The sequence below is a fragment of the Nyctibius grandis genome, chromosome 12 (genome assembly GCF_013368605.1).
Source record: "Nyctibius grandis isolate bNycGra1 chromosome 12, bNycGra1.pri, whole genome shotgun sequence".
In the NCBI taxonomy this organism is placed as follows: domain Eukaryota; kingdom Metazoa; phylum Chordata; class Aves; order Nyctibiiformes; family Nyctibiidae; genus Nyctibius; species Nyctibius grandis.
The window spans coordinates 11825787-11846904 of record NC_090669.1 but is presented as its reverse complement, the minus strand read 5'-3'; the positions used below and the strand labels follow the sequence as shown (position 1 = coordinate 11846904).

Sequence of the window (21118 nt, the reverse complement as noted above, 5' to 3'; positions counted from 1 at the left end):
AATTATTCCACTTGGGGAACACTTCTCTTGTAAAATACTCTGTGGACTGAACTAAAACTACAGTAGGTCTTGCTAGTGGTTACTTAGATTCTCCATAGTGAAAGTATAAAGCTGTCTGAGCATTCATATTAGAAAATCTGATCAGACATCAGCAACTTGTATCAGCAGTAAAGCTTTTAACATTTTTGATCAAATATTTCTTAGGGAAGTTATTCCTGATCACACTGAACACTCTGTCCAAGGAGACTAGTGTTATGTGCCTTGTAATTCTGAAAAGATATGCTTGGGTATCTTTAGCTGAAGTGCTAAAGTTTGAAAAGATTGGTGAATATTTGTCATCTTCACATATCTAAATACAAACAACTTACTGTGAAGTACAGATCCAAACTTTTATCTCTAGACCTCACAAACATGTTTTTAACTACATTATTTGCTATACAATGGAGGGTTTTTTTAGACAGCTTTATAAGAGGCACCTGTATTGATTTCAAAACTTGAGTGATTAAATTTCTAGAAAATCTGAAGTCTCTTTTTGGTGTTGAAGTAATCTTGTTTATTTACAGTTCACTGGTTTCTTGAACTTCATGCTGACTTACCAATGTTAAGAGCCGAGTTGGACTTCTTTTATTCATTTATATCTGGTCTTTACAGACTTAATTGCAGAAGCTATAGCCTGGTTCCTAAACCATCAAAGTTATCTGATACACCTGTGTCTATCTTAAATGCAGTAGTCTTCAGTTGATGGATGCTGAGAGTCTTTCCATTTCTAGGGAGATAGTCATTATCCAAAAATAACATCCAAAGAAATTATATTTACTGCCAACCATAAGCAGTGGTTGATAAGAATCAAGTGTGTGCAAGTGTTTCCATCTATTTTCTTAGGAAGTGTTTTCTTTAGATTGTTGTTTTATTTCATATGAGGTTCAATGTTGCCATTTCAAAATCTGACTCTACTTAAGAATTTTCACCTGGTTTTGGAAGCATATATATTCTTTAGTGCATCCTGAAGTGTATCTTCAGATTTCTCAAAAAAAGGGGAAGTACCGATGTGAGAGTTGCACTACACGTCTGCTTAGCTCAATCTCCAATTTTCAAGAAGTGACCAGTAGGAAGCACCATATGAATGAGTCTGCTACAGAGTAATGCTTCACCTGGTACAATCTTTTATTTTCCAGCAAGTAGCAGAGAGTTCAGCAGAGTATTTGAGTCAGAGTTGTATCTGAGTCATCTTTTTTATTAGCTACCAGTAAACATGTCTCATATGAATTTGTCTAATGCCTTTTTGAGTCCATTTATACTTTTGATTTTTCCAACATCCTATGGCAATGAGTTCTATTATAAAAGAACATTTTTTCTTCTTTCTATTCTCCCCACACCTTCCCCGGACCTACTGTGTGATGATTTTGTTGGGCATCCGAGTTCTTCTGTTTTGAGAAACAGTAGATATTCATTCTTTGCATGTTTTCTTTCAGTTTTTTTGTGATTTTTGTAGACCACTGTAGCACAGTCAAATCTTTTCCAGAGTGAAGAATCTTAATTTCTCCTCGTAAGAAAGCAGCATTGCACCTCTTATAGTTCTTGTTGTCTTTTTCATGACTTTTCTAGTTTTGCTGTGTTCTTCTTTAGACCATACAACCACATTAATGCTCAGTTAGTTCATGGAGAATTACAGTAAAGGACTATTCTGGTGAACACCTACTTATTATTTCTTTGAACAGCAGGTGTGCGGTCTTTTAAGTCTCAGAATCCTAAATGTGAGACTGATTTATGTTTTACATGCATCTGATAATTCATAAGTGGTAAATACAGTGTTGAATATTTTTAACAGTTAATTCCACTGTTAAGGTACTTTACTTTTGCCTGTAAATAGGTATATAGATAATCAATCTATATATTTTATTTTCAGGAATCTGAGAGACTGTGTGACAAGCTGCTTTTAAGACAAAGGATGAACTTGTTGTCTCAGATGTCTGCTACTCCAATAGACTGCTTATTTAAGGTTAATAACTTTTATGGCAGAATATGTATGTACTTACATATTGCATGTTCATATTCCTTCCTTTCTGCAATTTTCTAAATGTAATGCAGTGTTAATTATGTTAGTACTGTGAAATGTGTTTTAGTCGATGCTAAAAGTGTGTTTTGAATCTAGTGCATTTCTGTACCAAAATGTTACCAAGTTAATATAATCTTACGGATTTCCGCACATGTTAAGAAATACGGAAGCAAATGAGGATGAAACGCTACTGATGTTGGTATTGATTGGCCCGTTTAATGCACAGATGTGATATTACTATCTGGTTGTCTCTCACAGCTTTTAGTGCTTGAAATTGAAATAATTTTCTGAAATAATTTGAATGTGGTCACCTGACAGCTACTTCATATTATATGTTAATCTCATATTGTCATTCTAAAAGAATTTTGCCTATACAAGGACACAAAGCAGAGCTACTAATTATACGTGTTCACAGCTTATGGCTAGAGAATTAGTAATTTTATAGAAATGTTTTTGCACAGAGGGAGCTCAATTTCGTCACTGAGTCTAAAGAGAACAATAGAAATTGTTTTAATTTTTTCTGGAAAGTGAAGTAAGCCAAGAACAGATTCTTTTTAATACTGAATGCCCATTAGGGGGTTTTGTGCTGCGACATTGTTCATTTCTGCTTTCTAATGCTTGAATACACGTCTTTTATAATCAGTTCCTTTTGTTTTTGTGCTTCAGTAAATTATTTTTTGTGTGTGGTGTGTGTTTTTGTTGTTAAAAGGAGGCTTTTTATATTGGTTCCTCATTCTCTTTCTTTTGGCTTTTTGTAGCATATTGCTTCAGGTAATCAGGAGGAAGTAGAGCGATTACTAAGTCAAGGTGACAGTGATAAGGACACTGTACAGAAAATGTGTCATCCTCTCTGTTACTGTGAGAAATGTGAGAAGCTAGTTTCTGGGTAAGCACTTTTCATCTCCACAAATACACAAAAAGCTATGTAAAAGTCTTCATCTAAGATTTACTTTAGAAAGTATGCTGCTTTTGGTTATAGAGGAAGTTGGTAGCACTTTGGGATGTAGTAGAGAGCGTACATTCGTGTGGTTTGAAAAGGCAGAAGAAATATTAGGAGAATCCTGAATGCCTTGGAAGCAGCCAGTTTTGTGTTGGAGGCTCTGTGTGCTTTGCTAAACATGGTGTGAAATGCTGCTTCTCGTGAGCCTGACTTACACGTCTTGGACAAAACCACATCTCTTTAACAAAATGTAAAACTCTGTATAGAATAATTTGTCAATGTGAAAGGATAAAGGATAAAAAGTTCCAAAATCAGTTTTTTCTTGGCCTTGGCAATTTTTCTCTTTCTCTCCTCCTTACCACTGCTGCATAGGTAACTGAGATGCTTTTAAACCATTGTGTTTTAAAGGAAACTCAATGATCCTTCCATTATCACTCCATTTTCCCGAGATGACCGGGGATATACACCACTTCATGTAGCTGCTATTTGGGGTGAGTATTGTTGGTTTTCTTCACTAGTGTTTTCTACTCTTTATGTGCCTTATCTTTATGTTAGCATGTTTTTCAGCTTCATGTTAGAGTGAGTTTTGAATTAAATTGTTTTCTGCTTATTTGCTGTGGAAACTGGTATCTTGGCACAGACTGAAATTATTGTATATTCTTTTAAGCTCAGTTTCTTATGGCTAAGTTGTTGTTTGTTTGTTTGTTTGCTGGCTGTTTACTTTTGCCTTAGTGGTCACCACAGTAGTTCTTTCTTCAGCTGTGAAAAAAGTAAAAATGTGTAATCAGAAACCAGTCTTGTTTTAAAGAACTGGCAGATTGAGAAATTAATCTTTTCTCTCTCCTGCAGCTGGCTCTGCATGGTAGATCTGTACCATCTCCTGTCTTGTAATGTTCATTAGGCCGTTGATCTTACATTTATTAGAAGATGTATGAATTTTCCTAGTGAGGTTTTCTTTAATAAATAATTTCCTTTTTTTATTATTCTCTTCAGTCTAAATAGGAGAGTGCTTTGTGTGACATGGCTTTATTTTCTATTCTTTTCTTACTTATAAGATATAAGTATAGCTTGCTTTTAGCTGGAGGTTCTTTTTTGGAGCTTTGACCTTGAGTAACAACAAAAACAATACCAAGGAAGTGAATATACAGCATATAGAAACATAGTATACAGAAATGCAGGGTATCTTTGTTTATAGTTCATGTTTGAATTTGAAAAGTAGCAATGTTCTTGTGCAAAGTTTACTTCTTTCTTTTAATGTCTGCTTATTTTTCAAGGGCAAACATCATTAGTGGATTTACTAGTAGCCAAAGGAGCCATTGTCAATGCTACAGATTACCACGGTTCAACTCCACTTCACCTTGCCTGTCAGAAGGGATATCAAAATGTTACAGTAAGCACCAAAAGGCTTAATTAGAAATAAAAATAAATACTTAACCTAAATAATCAATATATGAGTCTTACTAAGCTGTTCTACAGTTACTGTCATTTAGGTCTTCTGAGAAGCTTTTACCAGAACTGTGTACCCTGTCAGAATTGAGGATTTTTTCTCATTGTAGTTTGCATTATATTTTATTCTGTACTGCAAGGTTTTCAGCCATTCGTAATAACCAAACAATTGGCAGCTATGCATGCCTGATAATTAATCCATTTTATTAATACAACTCTCTAATACATAATACAAATGGAGATCCTCTTAACATCTCTGCTCTTGCAGTCATGGAAATGAATGAAATGACTTCACATTGTGTTTAGGATAGACTGTGTAACTAGATTAATTATTGTGTACTTGAGTTTTATATATGTGAGGTTCTTCAATTAGTATTTTTGAAATTAAGCTGCATCTTTACTTACATAGGCTCTTAAAATATAGGATAAATTGTCATGTAGTATATTTATTGCAGTGTTTGCTGCAGTAGATGATTCATTTTTTCAATGACAATTCTGAATATGTAAGAAGCAGCTTTTATTTGGTTCTTAGGGTAGGGCAAAACCAGTACTGTAATGCCAAGAGTTTCAGTTCTCTCTGAAACAGGAGAGACATAGCTAGTTTTTCATGAAGTGCTTTATCATGCTAGAAACCTAAAGGAATCTACAGAGCAACAATTGTTTGTCTGTTAATTTTTTAGTTACTTAAATGTCTATTTTTATTTTTCTTTTAAGCTTCTCTTATTGCACTATAAGGCAAGTACTGATGTTCAGGACAATAATGGAAATACTCCACTTCATTTAGCCTGCACTTACGGTCATGAGGATGTAAGTAATTGTTTTGTAACAAACTAAATGGACATTCTAATGGAATGGAATTAAACTGTGATAAGAATTTGCACTACACTTACATATTTTAAAAAACTAAGTAAAGAAGATTTGGAGGCTAACTATTTAACACTGTAAATTAGGACTTTATTCAGTAGTTCATAGCAATTTTTATTGTGCATTCACATTAAAGATAGTAGTATTGTGCAAATTTAGTTATTTAACACTTTGTTTAATGACACTGAACTATAAAAGCCTGCCCTTTAGGAAGTGGATTATGTGAGCAGCAATGAAAAAAACCTTTTTAGGATTGCACGTTATATGAATTGAGAGACAATACTAAAATTTATTGATAGCTTTTCTTTTCTTTCCAGTGCGTCAAAGCTTTAGTCTACTATGATGTGCATTCCTGTAGACTAGATATTGGTAATGAAAAGGGAGATACTCCTCTCCATATAGCTGCTCGTTGGGGCTATCAAGGGATCATAGAAGTGCTTTTGCAAAATGGGGCAAATCCAGAAATTCAAAACCGGATGAAAGAGACTTCCCTACAGTGTGCATTAAATTCCAAGGTATTCCTCTTTATCTTCTAGCCTGATTTCTTTCTGATGCAATTCCACAGAGGTGTAGATGCTTCCCTGCTAATAGAATTTTGTGGTCTGGTACTATTAAAGCTTGCCTTCAAGGAAAAAGGGTCACATTTGAAATCTAATAGCACGAATACAGTGTGTGGTATAGAACAAAAACTTGGAAATGGGTACTTTTAATCTGCTCAGTCATAATCTATTACTAGTATTAGGTTGTCGGCTAATTTGTGTGTTTCAGTCAGTGGATTCCTCTTTAAGTGGAGTTACATTAGTTCTCTTTATTAATATTTTTATGCAGATTTTGTCACTGATGGAATTAAACTATCTAACGTTTGAAAGAGGACAGAGTGCTTCTGAGGTAACAACCAATGCAAGTTGCTAAACTTTTTTTTGCCTATGTTTAACCTGCTTAATCTGATATGTAACTTTTTCTGGTTTGGGTTGGGGTTTTTTTTGCCAACTTTAAGTCGCCCATTAGGTCTCCTCAGCGCTCAACAGAAACTTTCAGCAGAGGATCATCTGTCTCAAGCCTGTCATCAGCATCAACTGATACAAGGCAAGAAGAAGTAAAAAATAGTTATAAAGAGGTAAGACTGAGGTATAAGTTTTGACAATAAGCAAAGTGAAAGAAGCTAGAAGAGTAATGTTTTGCAACACTGTTTTAAACTGCTTCTTCAGGAATAGGCTTTTGTTTCTCTGCATGTCACCTCTACATTCAGATTCTTCCTTTTCCTGCTATTAAAAGGTTCTTCTCTTCCAAAAAGTTTCTGTGTTCTAAAAATGTTCAAGAAACTCAAAGATGTAAAGTTTGACTGGACAACATTACTTCACACTTCATTATCATTTACTCTATGAGAGCCTCAATGTAGGAGCGTACCTCCCTGTTTGTAGAGTCAAGCACTCTATATAAGGTCTAATGTACGTAAACGTTCACCTCATAGGTTGAGGATTTATTTTTCCTTAGAGGAACAAATTTACCACACCCAAGAGCTAAGACTGTAGTTCAAACCAGGGAAAAAGATTACAAGCAGCTTACACCTTAGATTCTTGGGGTTAATGACCTTCTCCTGTAATCCGGCATTAGTTCATTTCTGTTTGCCAAGTTTCACATGGGCTCACTGCTCTTATTCTTACTAAGCAAAGAGGCAAGGGCCTAATCCTGAGAGAGCTCCCTGAAGGGAATACTGCTGGAAGTAATGGGAAGCTGATAAGGTCAGTTTTCTACATGTCAAGGCTTAGACCATGGATTAAGGGGATGCAGTTAGATCTTTATTAATGAATGCTGCTGATGAATTAAACTCTTCGCTGAAATGAGCCAGTCATTGTGTATATCTTTTACGTGGCTTGTTTACAACTTAGAAAAGAGAGAGTAAAAGAGCCAGGCATGTAAATTTGGAATTTCCTCTGTTGGAACTAATAACTCCTTGCAAAATTTCTGTTCAGCAACAGAAAAACTGAGTATGCAAGTGAATTGCAGTAGATTTGTTTCATCTATTTTTACATTTAAAGGAAAGTACTTCTGTTCCCATGGAGGAGTGAGAAAGCAAACTGGAAAGATGGGGAAATGCATGTAGTAGACACTTTGCCCTAAGTATTCTTAATAAATAAATTATCTATAAGATGCATAACAGATGTTGTATGCTTCTCCACTGCTAGGGCCTGAGGCAGTTTTTAGAACTGTAAATAAGTTGTTATTTTTGGAAAGAAATTATCAGAGCTTGTGGGTCACTTGCTATTACTGTTAGGCACATTGTAAGTGATAAGACTGGATCCTGAAAATCGTCAAGACCTTTACATTCTCCAGTGACATTATCCTATACAATTAGGGGAAATTTATGGGAGAGGTCCAGATCTCCCTAGTATATATAGTCCGTTTTAGATATATATGTGTAGAGATTGGGATTCGGCTCACCTAACTTCAGATGTCTGAAAGACAATTGTCTTAACTGTAGACATATATTTTCCCTCCTTAGTCAGTGGAGAGAAATCAGTACCTCCACAGAAGAATTAATCTCAGACATGCTTAGTTTGACCCAAGTTACACTTGAGTGTCATTTGTTGACTGCATTCTGTTCTGTAGTTACCAGAGAGGGAGCTTAAATTACTAGCTTAGATCTCCCTGACAGCTAGAGACAGCTACCTTTTAGACATTAAAAGTTAGGCAAGAGGAATCCTGCCTTGAGTGCCTAGTGCATGACTTCAAGGAACTTCACCTTGTATTAGAAAGGTAGTAATAAAATAAAACTTAGCAGCTTTCCTAAAAAGAGATAAAAATGGATGGAGACATTTAATCTAGCCTCTGATCTTTCACCTGTAGATGTGTCCTGTTCTTTTGCTAAAAACCTGAAGAAAGACACAGTAAAACACAACTTCCTTTTAATCTCATTCTTCCTTGTTTGCTTTACCAAATGCTGCTGTCACAGTCGGCAAGATAGTCGTTTCTAGATAAAGACTGAAATATGACTGTAGCTGTTACTCCGTGACATCTTCAACTTGCAAGATGTTTCTTAATACTGAAACAACTTCGATTACACAGCAGCATCTTTGCTTTACACAGCAGCATCTTTGATGATGATGGCACAGTGCTAGAATAATTTGCTATAATGCTGAAACAGACTTTCACAAAGCTTATTAAATGATACTGCAACAATCTGCAGAGGCCGGACAAATTGCCTATTGATAGCACTAATGGACTCCCCTGCCCTTTTACTGGCACCTATCCCATTTCTATCAGGTTATCAACTCCTTCATATGAGAGCAGAAAAATCAGAGGAGAAGCGGGGAGACAAGTACTTCTCATTCTCCTGCTTTCAAAAGCAATCAGAGGGGTCAGGGGAATGGCATCAGTATACTGCAGAGCACCTTCCATCTCTTCTTCCCCCTACTTGCCTCTTTCCCTGCTGCAGAGCTCATAAGCAGGAGAATACCTACGCCAAGCAGTCAGCTCAGGCATTAGCTAGCCTGAGATACACATACTTAATTGGTCTAATGCTGGTCCCCTGGAATAACTCTCTGAGAGTTGAAGAGACCTGGCTTTTGGTAATGCATACCCTTTGATATCTATATTTTTCAGATTTTAAGTAAGAAAACAAATTTCATACTTCCAATCAAATTAGATTTGCAATACTTGTTTTTTAACATAGGAATAAGCTGGTAATCTGCAGATGTGAAGTGAACAATTGTAAAGCATCTTTTTCATCTTAAACTGTTGTTTCTTAAATAGCAAAATAAAACCTGGCATCCTTTGTACTTCTGGTAGCATATAGTAGCTCAGCTAGAGTCCAAACAGTACTAGTGTTTATCTGGGTAGAAATTTATCTTGAGTAGGGATTTTTAATGTTAGGTTCACAACAGAAGTTGCATGGTCAGCTGCTGCTGAAGTGGCATAATAATATCTATCAGGTTACATGGCTTTGTTTGTGTGTGGACTGTATGTCCTCTATTTATGTAAGTACCATTTATCTTTAACTAAGCAAGTCAGAGATCATCAAGTGGCCACAGGCCTTGCACCACTTTTGTATTTCATAAAGAAGGTTTTTCCTTTAAAACTTTCTCAACAAGTATGAAATGGGCCAGCAGTCATCCCTACCACGTGAGCTTAGGAGGTTAGTAAAGGACACAGGATATTCTGTGTACAGCTTAATAAGAATACTAACAAAACAAATTGTTCTCTTCATACATAGGTGGAAAAACTCCTAAGAGCAGTTGCTGATGGAGATCTGGAAATGGTGAGTCTTAGCATGGCTGTTGAATGTTACTGAATTCCAATTTACCTCATTCAAATTGCGGAAGTTATTTGTAAATAATATTACATGAAGAATACTTTAGGTAATACCTACCTTTAGCAACAATTAATCAAATTCAGCTCATTTTCTACAAAGAATATTCACTTTGTGTCCCCAAATTATTTTACCTACAGTGCCTTGAGGCCCATTATTTTGACGTTTCCATGACCTCTTGCACTAACGAAATTACTTTAAATTGAATTATTCCTTTGTGAAGGCCTGCTGTTTAAAAATGTATGCCTAGTCACCTCTAGGAGATGCAAAGAACTTGGGAAGAACACCATTCAGGGCAGGCATGTTGAAAAGAAATATTGTGGGAAAGAGCAATTTATTTGCTTGCATGTGCTCAAGCTGCACTGTCAAGTTCTGTTAGATGGGGAGCATGGTGCATTGCAGAACTGTAAAAGGATATGTATACTGAGGTAATGGATATGCAGTCAGCACAAAACAACAACAAAAGGCAGAATAGATGAGTTTTCAGGTAAACCTGATTTTTGACAGCAAATCCAATAGGAAGTAGTGTTATTCCCAGTTGCTTGTTCCTGTGTCACAGAAGTACCTTGCATCTTTTCCCATATGTGAACTGATGCATGTGCTGGAGTGTCAGTGCTGTGCATAGTTCTGGAAATTGAATGGTGGGATTTACAGTTGGTGTTTTTTTGACTTAGGAAGTGTTCCAGTAATACAGTGTTTTTAAATCCACAAATGCTTTTCAATTCCTAAATTGCCAGGTTCTCTAATGCTTTGAAGATTGTCTGCTCCTTATTGTGTGTTCATTGCATTGTACATAGGTACTGTAGATGAAAAATGGGCTCTTATTTTGTTTGTTGTGATAATATTTATAAAAATATTTCATACAGAGAGGAAATTTAGGTGACACCAGTCAGTACAGAGAAGTTATCTCAGGGGCATACAAGTTTCCTGTAGTTTGGATTTCACTTCAAATAGATAGCTGATGGCTATAATAATACCAGTTTCAGAGATGATGTTCTGTAATTTGTGATACTTACCACCTGTCTTGACATATTTTTTTAGTTACTATTGCCCTTTATTCCTAAAAATTTGAACAATAACGTGCTTCCAATGTCATTCCACTAAAAAATTGAAGATGACACAGAAATCTAATTTAGAAGTTTTGTCTTTGGAAAGATGTATAAGGCTGTGCATTTCTTAATTGTTTTGACGTTCACAGAACAGAATCATGAACCCATGTGAGAATGCAGGGTTTCTCTGCTGGATGCATGTTCTGAAAAATTTGTTTAGGTGATATGTACCAGGAGTTACAGATGCTAATCAAGCATCACACAGTCATAATAAAACAGATAATCTGTGTCACAAAATACACACCATGTTAATATTGATTCTCTCATGTTTTATTCCAGTTAAATGATAGAAACAAATTAATTTATCAGTTGATAGAGGAAAGAACTGTTCAATTGTTAAGTAAATATCATTATCCTAGTTTACAGTTTAACTTAATCTTAGTAATTATTTCCAGGTCAGCCCTTAAGTCATTTCAAGAAGCAGCAATACATACAGTGGTGATATTTACCATCTTCCTGGCAAGTAGTAAACAGGAATGTATTTCAAGTAACTTTTGACAGACTTTGTGAAAATATAAACTGTATCATGAAAATATTTAAAGAAAATTAAATATAGTGCTATAACCTGCTGGAAAATTAGTGTCTAGCACTGCTCAACAGATATCAGCAATGAAAAGCATTCACAAATCTAATCTACACACTCAGATGACAGAATCACCTTATTTTTTGTGGGTTTACTTTCCACATTACCCAAGTTCATGTAAAACTGTTCATAATAAAGAGAATTGTCCAATTGGATGGCAAAGGTTACAGCTTGCATATCTATTAAAAAAAACACGGTTATTTATAAACTCTTATCTTGTTCTGACAGCCTGAGGTCTGTCTCCATAGGAACAGAAGCAGCAGTAGGGTCATTAGTGCTGTTGTAGATTTCCGCTGTGACAGCCAGTTGAGCTTTGCAAGAGGAGGAATTAAAAAAAGTGCTATGAAACTGGAAGATTTAAAAAAAAATAGTATGCTGTGATTGTTCAGGAAGCCAGAAATCCACCTTTGTCATCATCGTAGCACCTGCAAACTTCATAAGCCAAGTATGCTTTAGATTGGAGATAATTAAGTTAATCAGTGGCAGTTATTTTAATTAGCTGACTCAATGGCAACTAATTCTACATTTTGAAAATAAAATTTAGCCCACTTTGGTAAATTTTCTGTGTCTGTAGCGAGAAAGAAATATTTTGGGACAGTATGGAGGGAATATCTGTATAGAAAGAATTAAGCTTTATTCCCAAAATATGTTTCAGAGTTATGCAGCAGCTTTTTGGGGGGAGGTTCTCAAACTGTACTTTTTACGTCTTTAGTGGTTGCTGAATTAGTAGAAAATGAGTATAGCTCAAATATTGGTGGAGACTGTTAAGAGTTGTCTTAGCCCATTGTCTGTTGCTTTGAACAAAGCCTTTCTATGGCTGTAAGTCAGTAAAGTATGGTGTAGAAGTAGTCAATACTGCTCAATGTCAGTTTTTGGTCTTTCATTCTTAGTGATTGGATTTGGTGGTCAGGTGTTCGCCATGGCTCCTTAGTGATGGTTGAACCATTCAGCTTTCAACAAAGATACTTAGATTTAAAAACCAAGCAAATACCACCACCCCCCCACCACCCCCCCTTTTATTATCAGAGTGGGATAACACTAGAACAGACCTGGGAGGTTACAGAACCTCTTCTGTTAAAAGTATTTGAGAAGACATTCGTCAAACTTCTGTCAATGGTATTAAGGAGGAATTGACTTTGTCTCAGCATAGAATATTGGATTAGGCACTCTTTGGAAATTCCTTCCACCCAGCTAGTCTTCACTCTTCCAGTGGAATGGATATGTGCAAATCCAGCACAAAAAAAGCAAATCTGTTGTATAAAATTAATCTTGTGGAGCAGCTAAAAGTCTGGCATACAGGTACAGTGCCCCTGGAGTGCTCTGCTAAATATTCCAGGAAGCGTGTTACTCTGCAGTGTAAAGAAGGTTTTAGATGACAAGTTACCTGGCAAAGGGAGAGTATGGACAATTTCCTGAGGTGCTTCAGTGTGTGTCTGCTTAAAAGTACATTGAACCTTTTGACCAAAAAAACCTTTAAACCAAAAAAAATGGCTATTCAACTATAATTATAAAGAGGTATGCAAAGGATTAGCATGTTCAGATTTTTTGTGAGACACTGGTGTTAGTATGTTGAGAGCTGCGTATTTGGATAACGAGAGCAGCAGTATATTGAGTTTTGATGCAGAAACTGTCAGTTGTGAGAGTCCTGGTCAGTCTGCAGGGAAAGGGGGAAGTGAAGTGACAGTAATATTTATTTTAGACATATACAAATGTAGCAAATAGTAAACCTTCACTGATCTGGCCTTCCATAAACAGACAAGCTTGAGAGAAGATTTCTTTTTACTCCAGAAAACAATGTGGAATTTGTAGGGAAAGTAATATTCCCTGTGAAAAACATCCCTTTTCTGTCTCAATTATGTTATCATTCAGAATCAGGTATATGGCCCTTATTAGCTGTCCTAGGATTTATTCTAGCTGTATCTGTTTAATTGGATAGATAATTCTCTTCCTCAAAAATGAGGCATTGTACATTGGGGAAAAAGTGAAACTGTCAAGCTCCTGGGAAGTGACAGACCTAAGAAAAGTCAGTGCCCCTGCAAAGTTTTGGATGTTGGTTAAATGTCATCATCCTTGTCACTTCTTATGTTCGTTAAAGCAAAAGATGAAACAAAACTTGCATTGATATGATCTGGCACAAATCATCTGAGCTAAAAGGATTTGGAGGGTTTGAGAATAGGTGAACACTGAAGCCTTGATTAGGCAGCAGGAAGTCATTTATAATTTACTTCACTGCTATACTTGGTGAACTTTCTAGCTGCTTTGTCAACAATAATGTTTGATTTTTTAATTTGGCCTGTGGGCAGCTGATGCCAGGACATAGCTGTGTAGTCTCCCTGAGATATTCATAAGTGTATGTTTGTGAAACGTGACTTGTCTACATATGCAAATTTATTAGGACATGGAACCTTTGGACTCTATAAAGGAAGATTTGCTTTTTATGCCAGGTGCGTTATCTTTTGGAATGGATAGAAGAAGACTTAGAAGATGAGGATGACACAGTCAGTGCATCAAAACCAGAATTCTGCCATCCATTATGCCAGTGCTCAAAATGTGGGCCAGCACAAAAGGTTGGAATATTCATTCCGTAAAAGGAATAATTTATATTCTTGTAATGTAACTTTTATCTCTAGGGAAGCAGCATTCATATTGCCCAACACCTCTGTATCTCTCTCTAAAAAGCAATTAAATATATATAGATCTTAACAGAGTTCATCTGATGTCATGAAATTGTTCTTTTTTAATTGAACCATAGAAAATTTTGGATACAGAACAGTGTTCAGAGACTTACTCAGTATCTAATGGAGTGAAAAAACTTTGCAGTTTGCTTTTAGAATATGTGGACTGCTGTCATTAAGGTTTTGAATAAATGCAAAAAAAATCTTTTTCTAAGCCTCAGTTTGTCCTGGTTCTGATTTACAGTTTACATTGCTACCTGTCACAGAGTATCTACTTACCTGTTAGTAATCAGTTTAGCAAGGAATACCCGCTAATCCTATAATCAAGGTAACGCTGATAAAGTCTTTTTTGAATTGCATGACATCTTTCATACAAGCTATATCTAAAACCTCTTCAGAGATTAAATATAATTGCAAAGACTTCCTTTCCAATTGCAAAGACTTCCTTTCCCCTTATTTATCATGGACTGTAGAGGAGAATCAGGCTTTACAATACACTTTTTTTTTTTTTAAATTAAAATAAGGAATGATCCCAGCTTCTTGGAAATAGAAAACCAATTACTTGCCTTTCAGGAAGAAAATGTATTACTATGTCTGAAGGTATACATAACTGGATAAATCATTGCAAAATAAACCAAAGTATGAATTTTCTATCTATTGGCTATTTTGAGGTAACAGTATCCATATCACTTAACTGAGAAAATGTGAGATGGCTTAACTTAAGTTCTTCTTAATTCCTCATTGCTACCTTATGTTTATTTTGTGCAGGCTAAGAGTATTCTAGTTGTCCTTAAATGCTTCACATTCACACTGTGCTTTATTCTCTGGTAACGTGTGCCCATGTACCCTGAGTACAGAGATCAAGATGCCAGAGCCTGAGACCATGAAGTTCATTTTATTGATAACAGGGGAAGGAATGGCATTTGCTGTGGAATGTGCTTGCCCACTGAATGAAAAGTAGAAGGAACTTGTCAACTAATCTTAACCACTGTAATAGGTAGGCGCACATTTAAAAGCACACTGAGGATAGGCAGAATGAAAGATTGTCTACCCCTGTAAATGTTAGGCACCTACACAGTTTGCGAGAGGAGTAAAAAAAATGATGTTCTGGACTGCTGTGTAAGCTGTCTTCCAGGTAGTTTCCTTATCTTGACTTGGCATGGGAGTCTGTTCTCTGGGCCAGTGTTACTTCCACATGAATAAAATTAATTTTAGTTTTTATCCTTATTACCTCGAGCTTCATGTAGCAGTAAAATAGATGTGTACTGTTTCTCCAAGAGCATAAATGTCTTATAAATGAAAGTAACTCATAATATTAACACTTATTCTTCATACATATGAGCATCCTAACAGCTATATAAAAACTGTAAGTTGTATTTCTGTCTCAACCTGTGCTGCTCTAGCCTCTTTTTAATATAATGAATACTTTGCCTGGAATGTCTGTATATGAAGCTGTCATGTTGGAAGAAACGAGAGAAAAATAAAACTCATTGTTCTGTTGAGAAATACTATCAAACTGCTCTGGTTTACTAACTCTTTTCATGAAGGTCCCAAATTAGGCTCTGTAGCAGATGTTCTTGTAATGTCTGTCTACCTGTTTTGTACGTATTTAGCAGGTATTTGGCCGCTTTTTGGTCAACAGAAAGTAGCATGATTATTTATGTAGTTTTGTTGTGTATTTTCCTCAACAGAAATTTGTAAGGATCTCTGCTAGTGGACTTGGAGTAAATGTTTCAAACCAAGATGGTTTTACACCATTGCATATGGCTGCATTGCATGGACACTCTGAACTTGTCTCTCTCTTGTTGAAACATGGAGCCAGTATCAGTGCCAAGAATGCAAAACATGCCGTTCCTCTTCATCTAGCCTGCCAGAAAGGTCACTTCCAGGTAACTGAGCCTCTTCATAAGTGCAAGCTAGTTAATACTTAACTGCGAACACAAAGCTGTTTTGTGAAATTACCAACAAATTATCAACAAGACTAAACCAGTAACACTGAAAATTAGTTTGGTGATTCTGTTTTTTCTTTCAGTATCTAATATCTCCAGACAGAAGGGGAATCTTTCAACTGAAACAGTTTCAGTAGGCACCTTTTCTTCCTAAGTGACCTGAAATAATGGTTTAATGAAGGTGCTGTGAATAGCTACTGTCATACATCAAACACTTCAAAAATGCCTTGTGCAGCTGAATCTTGCTATGTATTTTCTCTCTTTCCCTTCCGTGCAGGGAGATGATGTGTACATCTGTCGATGCAATGGACTTGGTATCTTCAATAGCCACAGTATTAAATATTTACTGTATCTTCAACTCATTTAAGTAGATATGGGCCAAGTGGAGCTCTAAGGGTAGCAGAAAACCTCATCCCTGACTTGAAGTTAGGGAAGCATGATCAGTGAAGGAGAAGCCTGAGCTAGTGAGGGGAGAAGATTAATACGGGAGGGAGAATAAGTGAGAGGGGAAAAATAATGATCATGAAAAAGCAGGTTCAGACAGGCAAGTGGGAATATGCTGAAAAGTGGAAAACTAGGGTTTTAAGAATAAGGAGCAGAGGACTGCAAGAGGAAAACAATAAAAATGAGAGAATTGTGAAGGTGATGGGGGAGACAAAGCACTAGGGAAGCAAGAAGAATACGAAAATACAACTCAAACTTGTAGGTTAATGAAGGTTAGTTCACGGAGTATTTACAACATAAAGAACTCCTTTCAAGTGTTCTGATGAGTTCAGAAAGGGGGAGAGGATACTGTTGCTGTGGTGGTTTGGTTTTGATGTTTTGTTAAGTTATTGATTGTGTATGTTTTTCACATACCTCGAGTTTTATTTTCTGGCCTTTCAGTTGCTTAAGGGTTTTTTTTAAAAGTGTGTGGTAAAATATGAAAATTAGTATGATAGGAAGAGATGCTTGTGGTTATCATCTGTTTGGCAAAGATTAGACTTGTTTTCTCCATCCTTTTTTCTTCCATCTCTTCTTCATTCTAGATTTAAAAAAAATGTTTAAAAAAAAAAGGAGGAGGGGCTTTCACTGCATTATTGTGGTTAGCTGGTATCTTAAATTAAAGAGTTGTTACTTCTTTCAATAGGTGGTAAAGTGTCTGATGGATTACAACGCTAAACACAATAAAAAGGATATATATGGAAATACTCCTTTAATTTATGCATGCTTGAATGGTCAGTATGAGACTACTGCCTTGTTGTTGCAGGTAAGATCACTGAAAACAGAATGTTCAGAATAGTATTTCTTACATGATACCTGTGCGTATCCAGTACTCAGGATCAGTATTTTTAGTTATGCTTTTCTCTGTCAAAACTACTTGGGGAAAAATAAGAGTATTTGTTATTTCACTCCTTTCAATCCCTCCCCTTCATGTTTTTTTAATTATATAAATATTACTTTACTATTGTACAGCTAGCTGTTTTTATGGAACTTTTTTGTGGCAGGTGTTAGGTTTTCTTGCTTATGCTTCTATCACATAGGGTTTTTTGCGTTTTTGTTTTGTTTTTTTAAATATCTCTTAATCTTGGAATATGTAGTAGATACATGCAAAAATGAAACAAGCTGATCTATGATGTGGCTATGAGAGAGGAGGAAATAATATGATCAGGTGGCTTATTGTTGAACTGGTGATTGCTAGCGTATGCCTTCTGTGTTTGTATACAGGTACAAGGCTTCTATTGCATTTTTCTCATTCATACATTGAAAATAAAAGGAGAGAAAAACAGAACAGTAATGCACTATCTCCATTTCATGCTACTCTCTCTTTATAACTTCAATTTTATTTTGCTGTCCAGCATGGGGCTTCTGTTAACCTTTCTAATGCCAAAGGAAATACAGCCCTGCACGAGGCCGTGATAGGAAAGAATGAAGCTCTGGTAGACTTGCTGCTTCAGAATGGTGCGATGACGCACATAAGGAACGAAAGGAACTGTACCCCAGCAGACTGTGCTGAGCCGGTGAGTGCAGAAAGCTCATCTCTAAGGTTAGATTTTCCTAAAGTTCCATATGCATAATGTAGGAAAGAAAACAAATACAACTATTTGTCACAACAATATTTGCCAAGACTTCTGTATTTAATAATTATGCATAATATAAAGACTAAGATGCCTGTTTATTGTACAATGTACAATATGATACCTGTGGTATATGAAACCTGTTGTGTTTCTAAAATAAGTTATCCTAGACAAAAAGGATGAGTCAGGAAAGAGTGACAGCACATATGTGAATGAAAATGACATCAAAATCTATGCTACTAATGGCAGAGAGAGCAGAGGAAATGTTGATTGTAGGAAAATGAACAACTTTCACTAATCAGTTACACTGCTAGCAATCTTCCTTGTTCCACCAACCATCTTTTGCCCTTCATGCCTTCTGATACCTTGTATCTTGTCATCGATAACTCTGACCTTCCCCTTTATTAAGAGCAATAACATAATATGTAATATTAGATTATAAAGAATTATTTCACTCTTTAAATGGTTTGATGCATGGTCCCTATCTTTATGTGCTTAAATAGCCTCTGAGATGTAGCATAATGACCACAAAATTCTGTACTGAATCAATTTTAGTATGTGCATTACCATTTAAACTGAAATTAGCTTAACCATAAATAATACAGTTTAATAGGTCAAGACTACAAAATCATCACTCCGGTACAGTGCAACTTGTGAAACACTGATTTTGTCCCTACTCAAAATGATTCAATTTAAAGTTTGTATTTATAGTGAGGGATTTTTGTGTTCATTACATTCATTTTGGCAGCAACTAATTAACACACTCTGCATAGACTAGAATACTAAATTGTACTGATGTTTTTCTTTTTCTTTAATAATGGTGAAAATGGAAACTTTAAGAATTCAAATATCATTAAGTTGCTGGAAACAGCACCAAGCTATGTACCTGCAGCAGCAGAGAGAGCAAAGGAGTGTGAGCAGCATGCTGCTATCAAGATAAGAAAAAAAGGTACGTGTCATATTTCCACTGGTATGAATAAAAAGGGATTTAGGAATTCATGTATGACTACATCAAATATTTTATGTAATTGATTTATATGTAATTAAAGAACAGACAACTGTTTTGCATATTTATTACAGGTAACACCTACAATACTGATAACTAAGTGCCACAGACTTTGTATTATATTCACGACCACTTCAAACTCAGTTTTCACTTTTTTTGGTGCGTGGGGGGGGAATTTTACATACAAAACCATTTAAAGTTAAAAAACATGCTTCCACATTTGCCATCATATAATCAACCATGTAATAATTGTCCATTTCAGTGCAAAGTAAACCAGATTAATTTAAATCACCTCTAGTTGTCATTTGCATTGCCCTAGGCAGGCTAGGGAGTGACTCTTTCATTAGTTACCATCTCTCATATTATGGGACAGAAACAAGAGCTACAAAGGCAACTGTCTGAACCATTAAGCACGGTTTGCAGAAGAATGTCTTTCAGTAAATGGCAGCATATAGTGCAGTCTAAGCAAATATGTTGAGACACATGGTACAGTTTAACAGTACAGCTGAGCTGATGTAATGGCTTATTGCCACTTAAGAGATGATGTTACTCCCCCTCCATCCTCACCTCTTCCCTCTCAGCCTCAGCTTCTGGTCTTGCGTATCCACTACCTTCCTTGTGCTGGCTCAGAAGTTTTTCAGACTGATTTTCAAGCTGATATAGTTAACTAACCTGGGGCAAGGGTGTAACAAGTTTTGTGGTGAGCAAGACAACTCAGCATAGTAAAGGATCTGCTGCCACCAGAACTGTGGAAAGAAGACAGTGAGGCTGCAGGAGCAGGAATTAGGGAAGAGGGCCAAACCAGGACAAGGTGCAGGAGTGCCCATTTCAGCATCCATGAGTCTTAGTTAGGCTTTTCAAAATAACTCTTCTCTGCTTCCTTAGGAAAGATTGTGAATGTTTTATTAATACAAAACCAAAATTAACCACAGTACGCTGATGCCGAAGATTGATATAGTCTTTTCAAATATTATGAGAATAGTTCTAAAAGAACAATAGAAGACATAAGTAGGTAATATTAGTGAAGAGGTGGTATAGCATCTGTGTGTTAACTAATTCAGGTTTGTAAAAATTGGAACGAAGGGCCTCAAAGTCCAGAATTCCATGGCCTCTTCAGAAGCTTGGCCAGTTATGCTAATCTGATGAAGAATGCTTGCTCCTGCAACGTAAAATGCTTTAAAATTTCCAAAGATAAATTGCGATTCTGATTCAAGTTATTACTCTTAATAGTTTTACTGTAAAATTTTAAACCTAATGTCAGTAGATGCCACGTTTCATTCAGAACTGTGTTTTTTTAATTCTTATGCGTGACTTGGTTGTAATTTTAGCTGCCTGTTCTTTTAAACCCTTAGTGAATTCTAAGCCATGTGAGAAAGCTGACGATCCCATAAGCAGACAACTTCAACTGGTCCAATCAATTAACAGATTTAACAAGTAAGCACAGAAGCTTCCTCAGAAGTACGTTTATTGTTTCCCATAAGCGAACAAGAAATACAACTGTTAATAAAGCCCAAAAGTGGGTCAAGCATTGTTACAAATCACATGACTAATGTGATAGTAGCTGTTAATCCTCTGAGGCATGCACATTCATATCACCAGACAGATGTTCTAGGCATGACATACTCATTGGTGGTGAACAGCAGCGATGTGCGCAGCAGGAGGGAAAAGCTGGCTGGTGAAGGAGCGCTTGCAAACATATTTAACATTGTTTTTGCACTAATACTTGGTGTACCATAAATTAAGAATTTCAGAGGCAGACTGCCTTAAAAATATTATCTCAGTGCTTCACTCAGTGGTTGGGTTTTGCCTCTGATCTTTTTAAATGTTAGTGTATATTCTGTGATAAAATATAGGAAATACTTAGTAGGCTGTCATTTTGAGGTGGTGTCAGAGAGTAGCCTTTCTGTGTTGAGATAATGCCACCTCGTGGATGTTCTGTGATCGGACTTTTGTGGACAGATTGATGTAGTTAAATTTAATTTTTTTAAAATATTTTTTAGAGCAAAACATTTACGGAGAACAATAACAAGAGATAAAAGCGTCCCTAATTTTGACTATCAGTTACTGCATCAGGTAAGTGGAAATACTTGCTTGAATTATTTGTATAATACAGCAAATCTGTTT

General features: G+C 36.1%; 1 protein-coding gene across 7 annotated transcripts in view; it reads left to right on the top strand.

Moving 5' to 3' along the window:
• The window catches only part of ANKRD27 (ankyrin repeat domain 27), a 55434-nt gene that overhangs the window by 30806 nt on the left and 3510 nt on the right, over nucleotides 1-21118 (top strand). For 6 of the 7 annotated variants that reach the window (XR_011049068.1, XM_068411184.1, XM_068411187.1 and 3 more), the window contains 16 exons: nucleotides 1907-1999; nucleotides 2815-2942; nucleotides 3405-3487; nucleotides 4271-4386; nucleotides 5157-5249; nucleotides 5624-5821; nucleotides 6135-6194; nucleotides 6304-6423; nucleotides 9520-9564; nucleotides 13752-13874; nucleotides 15674-15871; nucleotides 17061-17180; nucleotides 17770-17931; nucleotides 18829-18937; nucleotides 20347-20428; nucleotides 20995-21067. Coding sequence is in view for 6 of the 7 variants with exons in the window: in XM_068411184.1 (XP_068267285.1) it covers nucleotides 1907-1999; nucleotides 2815-2942; nucleotides 3405-3487; nucleotides 4271-4386; nucleotides 5157-5249; nucleotides 5624-5821; nucleotides 6135-6194; nucleotides 6304-6423; nucleotides 9520-9564; nucleotides 13752-13874; nucleotides 15674-15871; nucleotides 17061-17180; nucleotides 17770-17931; nucleotides 18829-18937; nucleotides 20347-20428; nucleotides 20995-21067 (1803 nt within the window). In the remaining variant the exon portion in view is untranslated. The remainder of the gene's footprint in view (nucleotides 1-1906; nucleotides 2000-2814; nucleotides 2943-3404; nucleotides 3488-4270; nucleotides 4387-5156; nucleotides 5250-5623; nucleotides 5822-6134; nucleotides 6195-6303; nucleotides 6424-9519; nucleotides 9565-13751; nucleotides 13875-15673; nucleotides 15872-17060; nucleotides 17181-17769; nucleotides 17932-18828; nucleotides 18938-20346; nucleotides 20429-20994; nucleotides 21068-21118) is intronic. The other variant, XM_068411186.1, reaches the window with a different exon arrangement.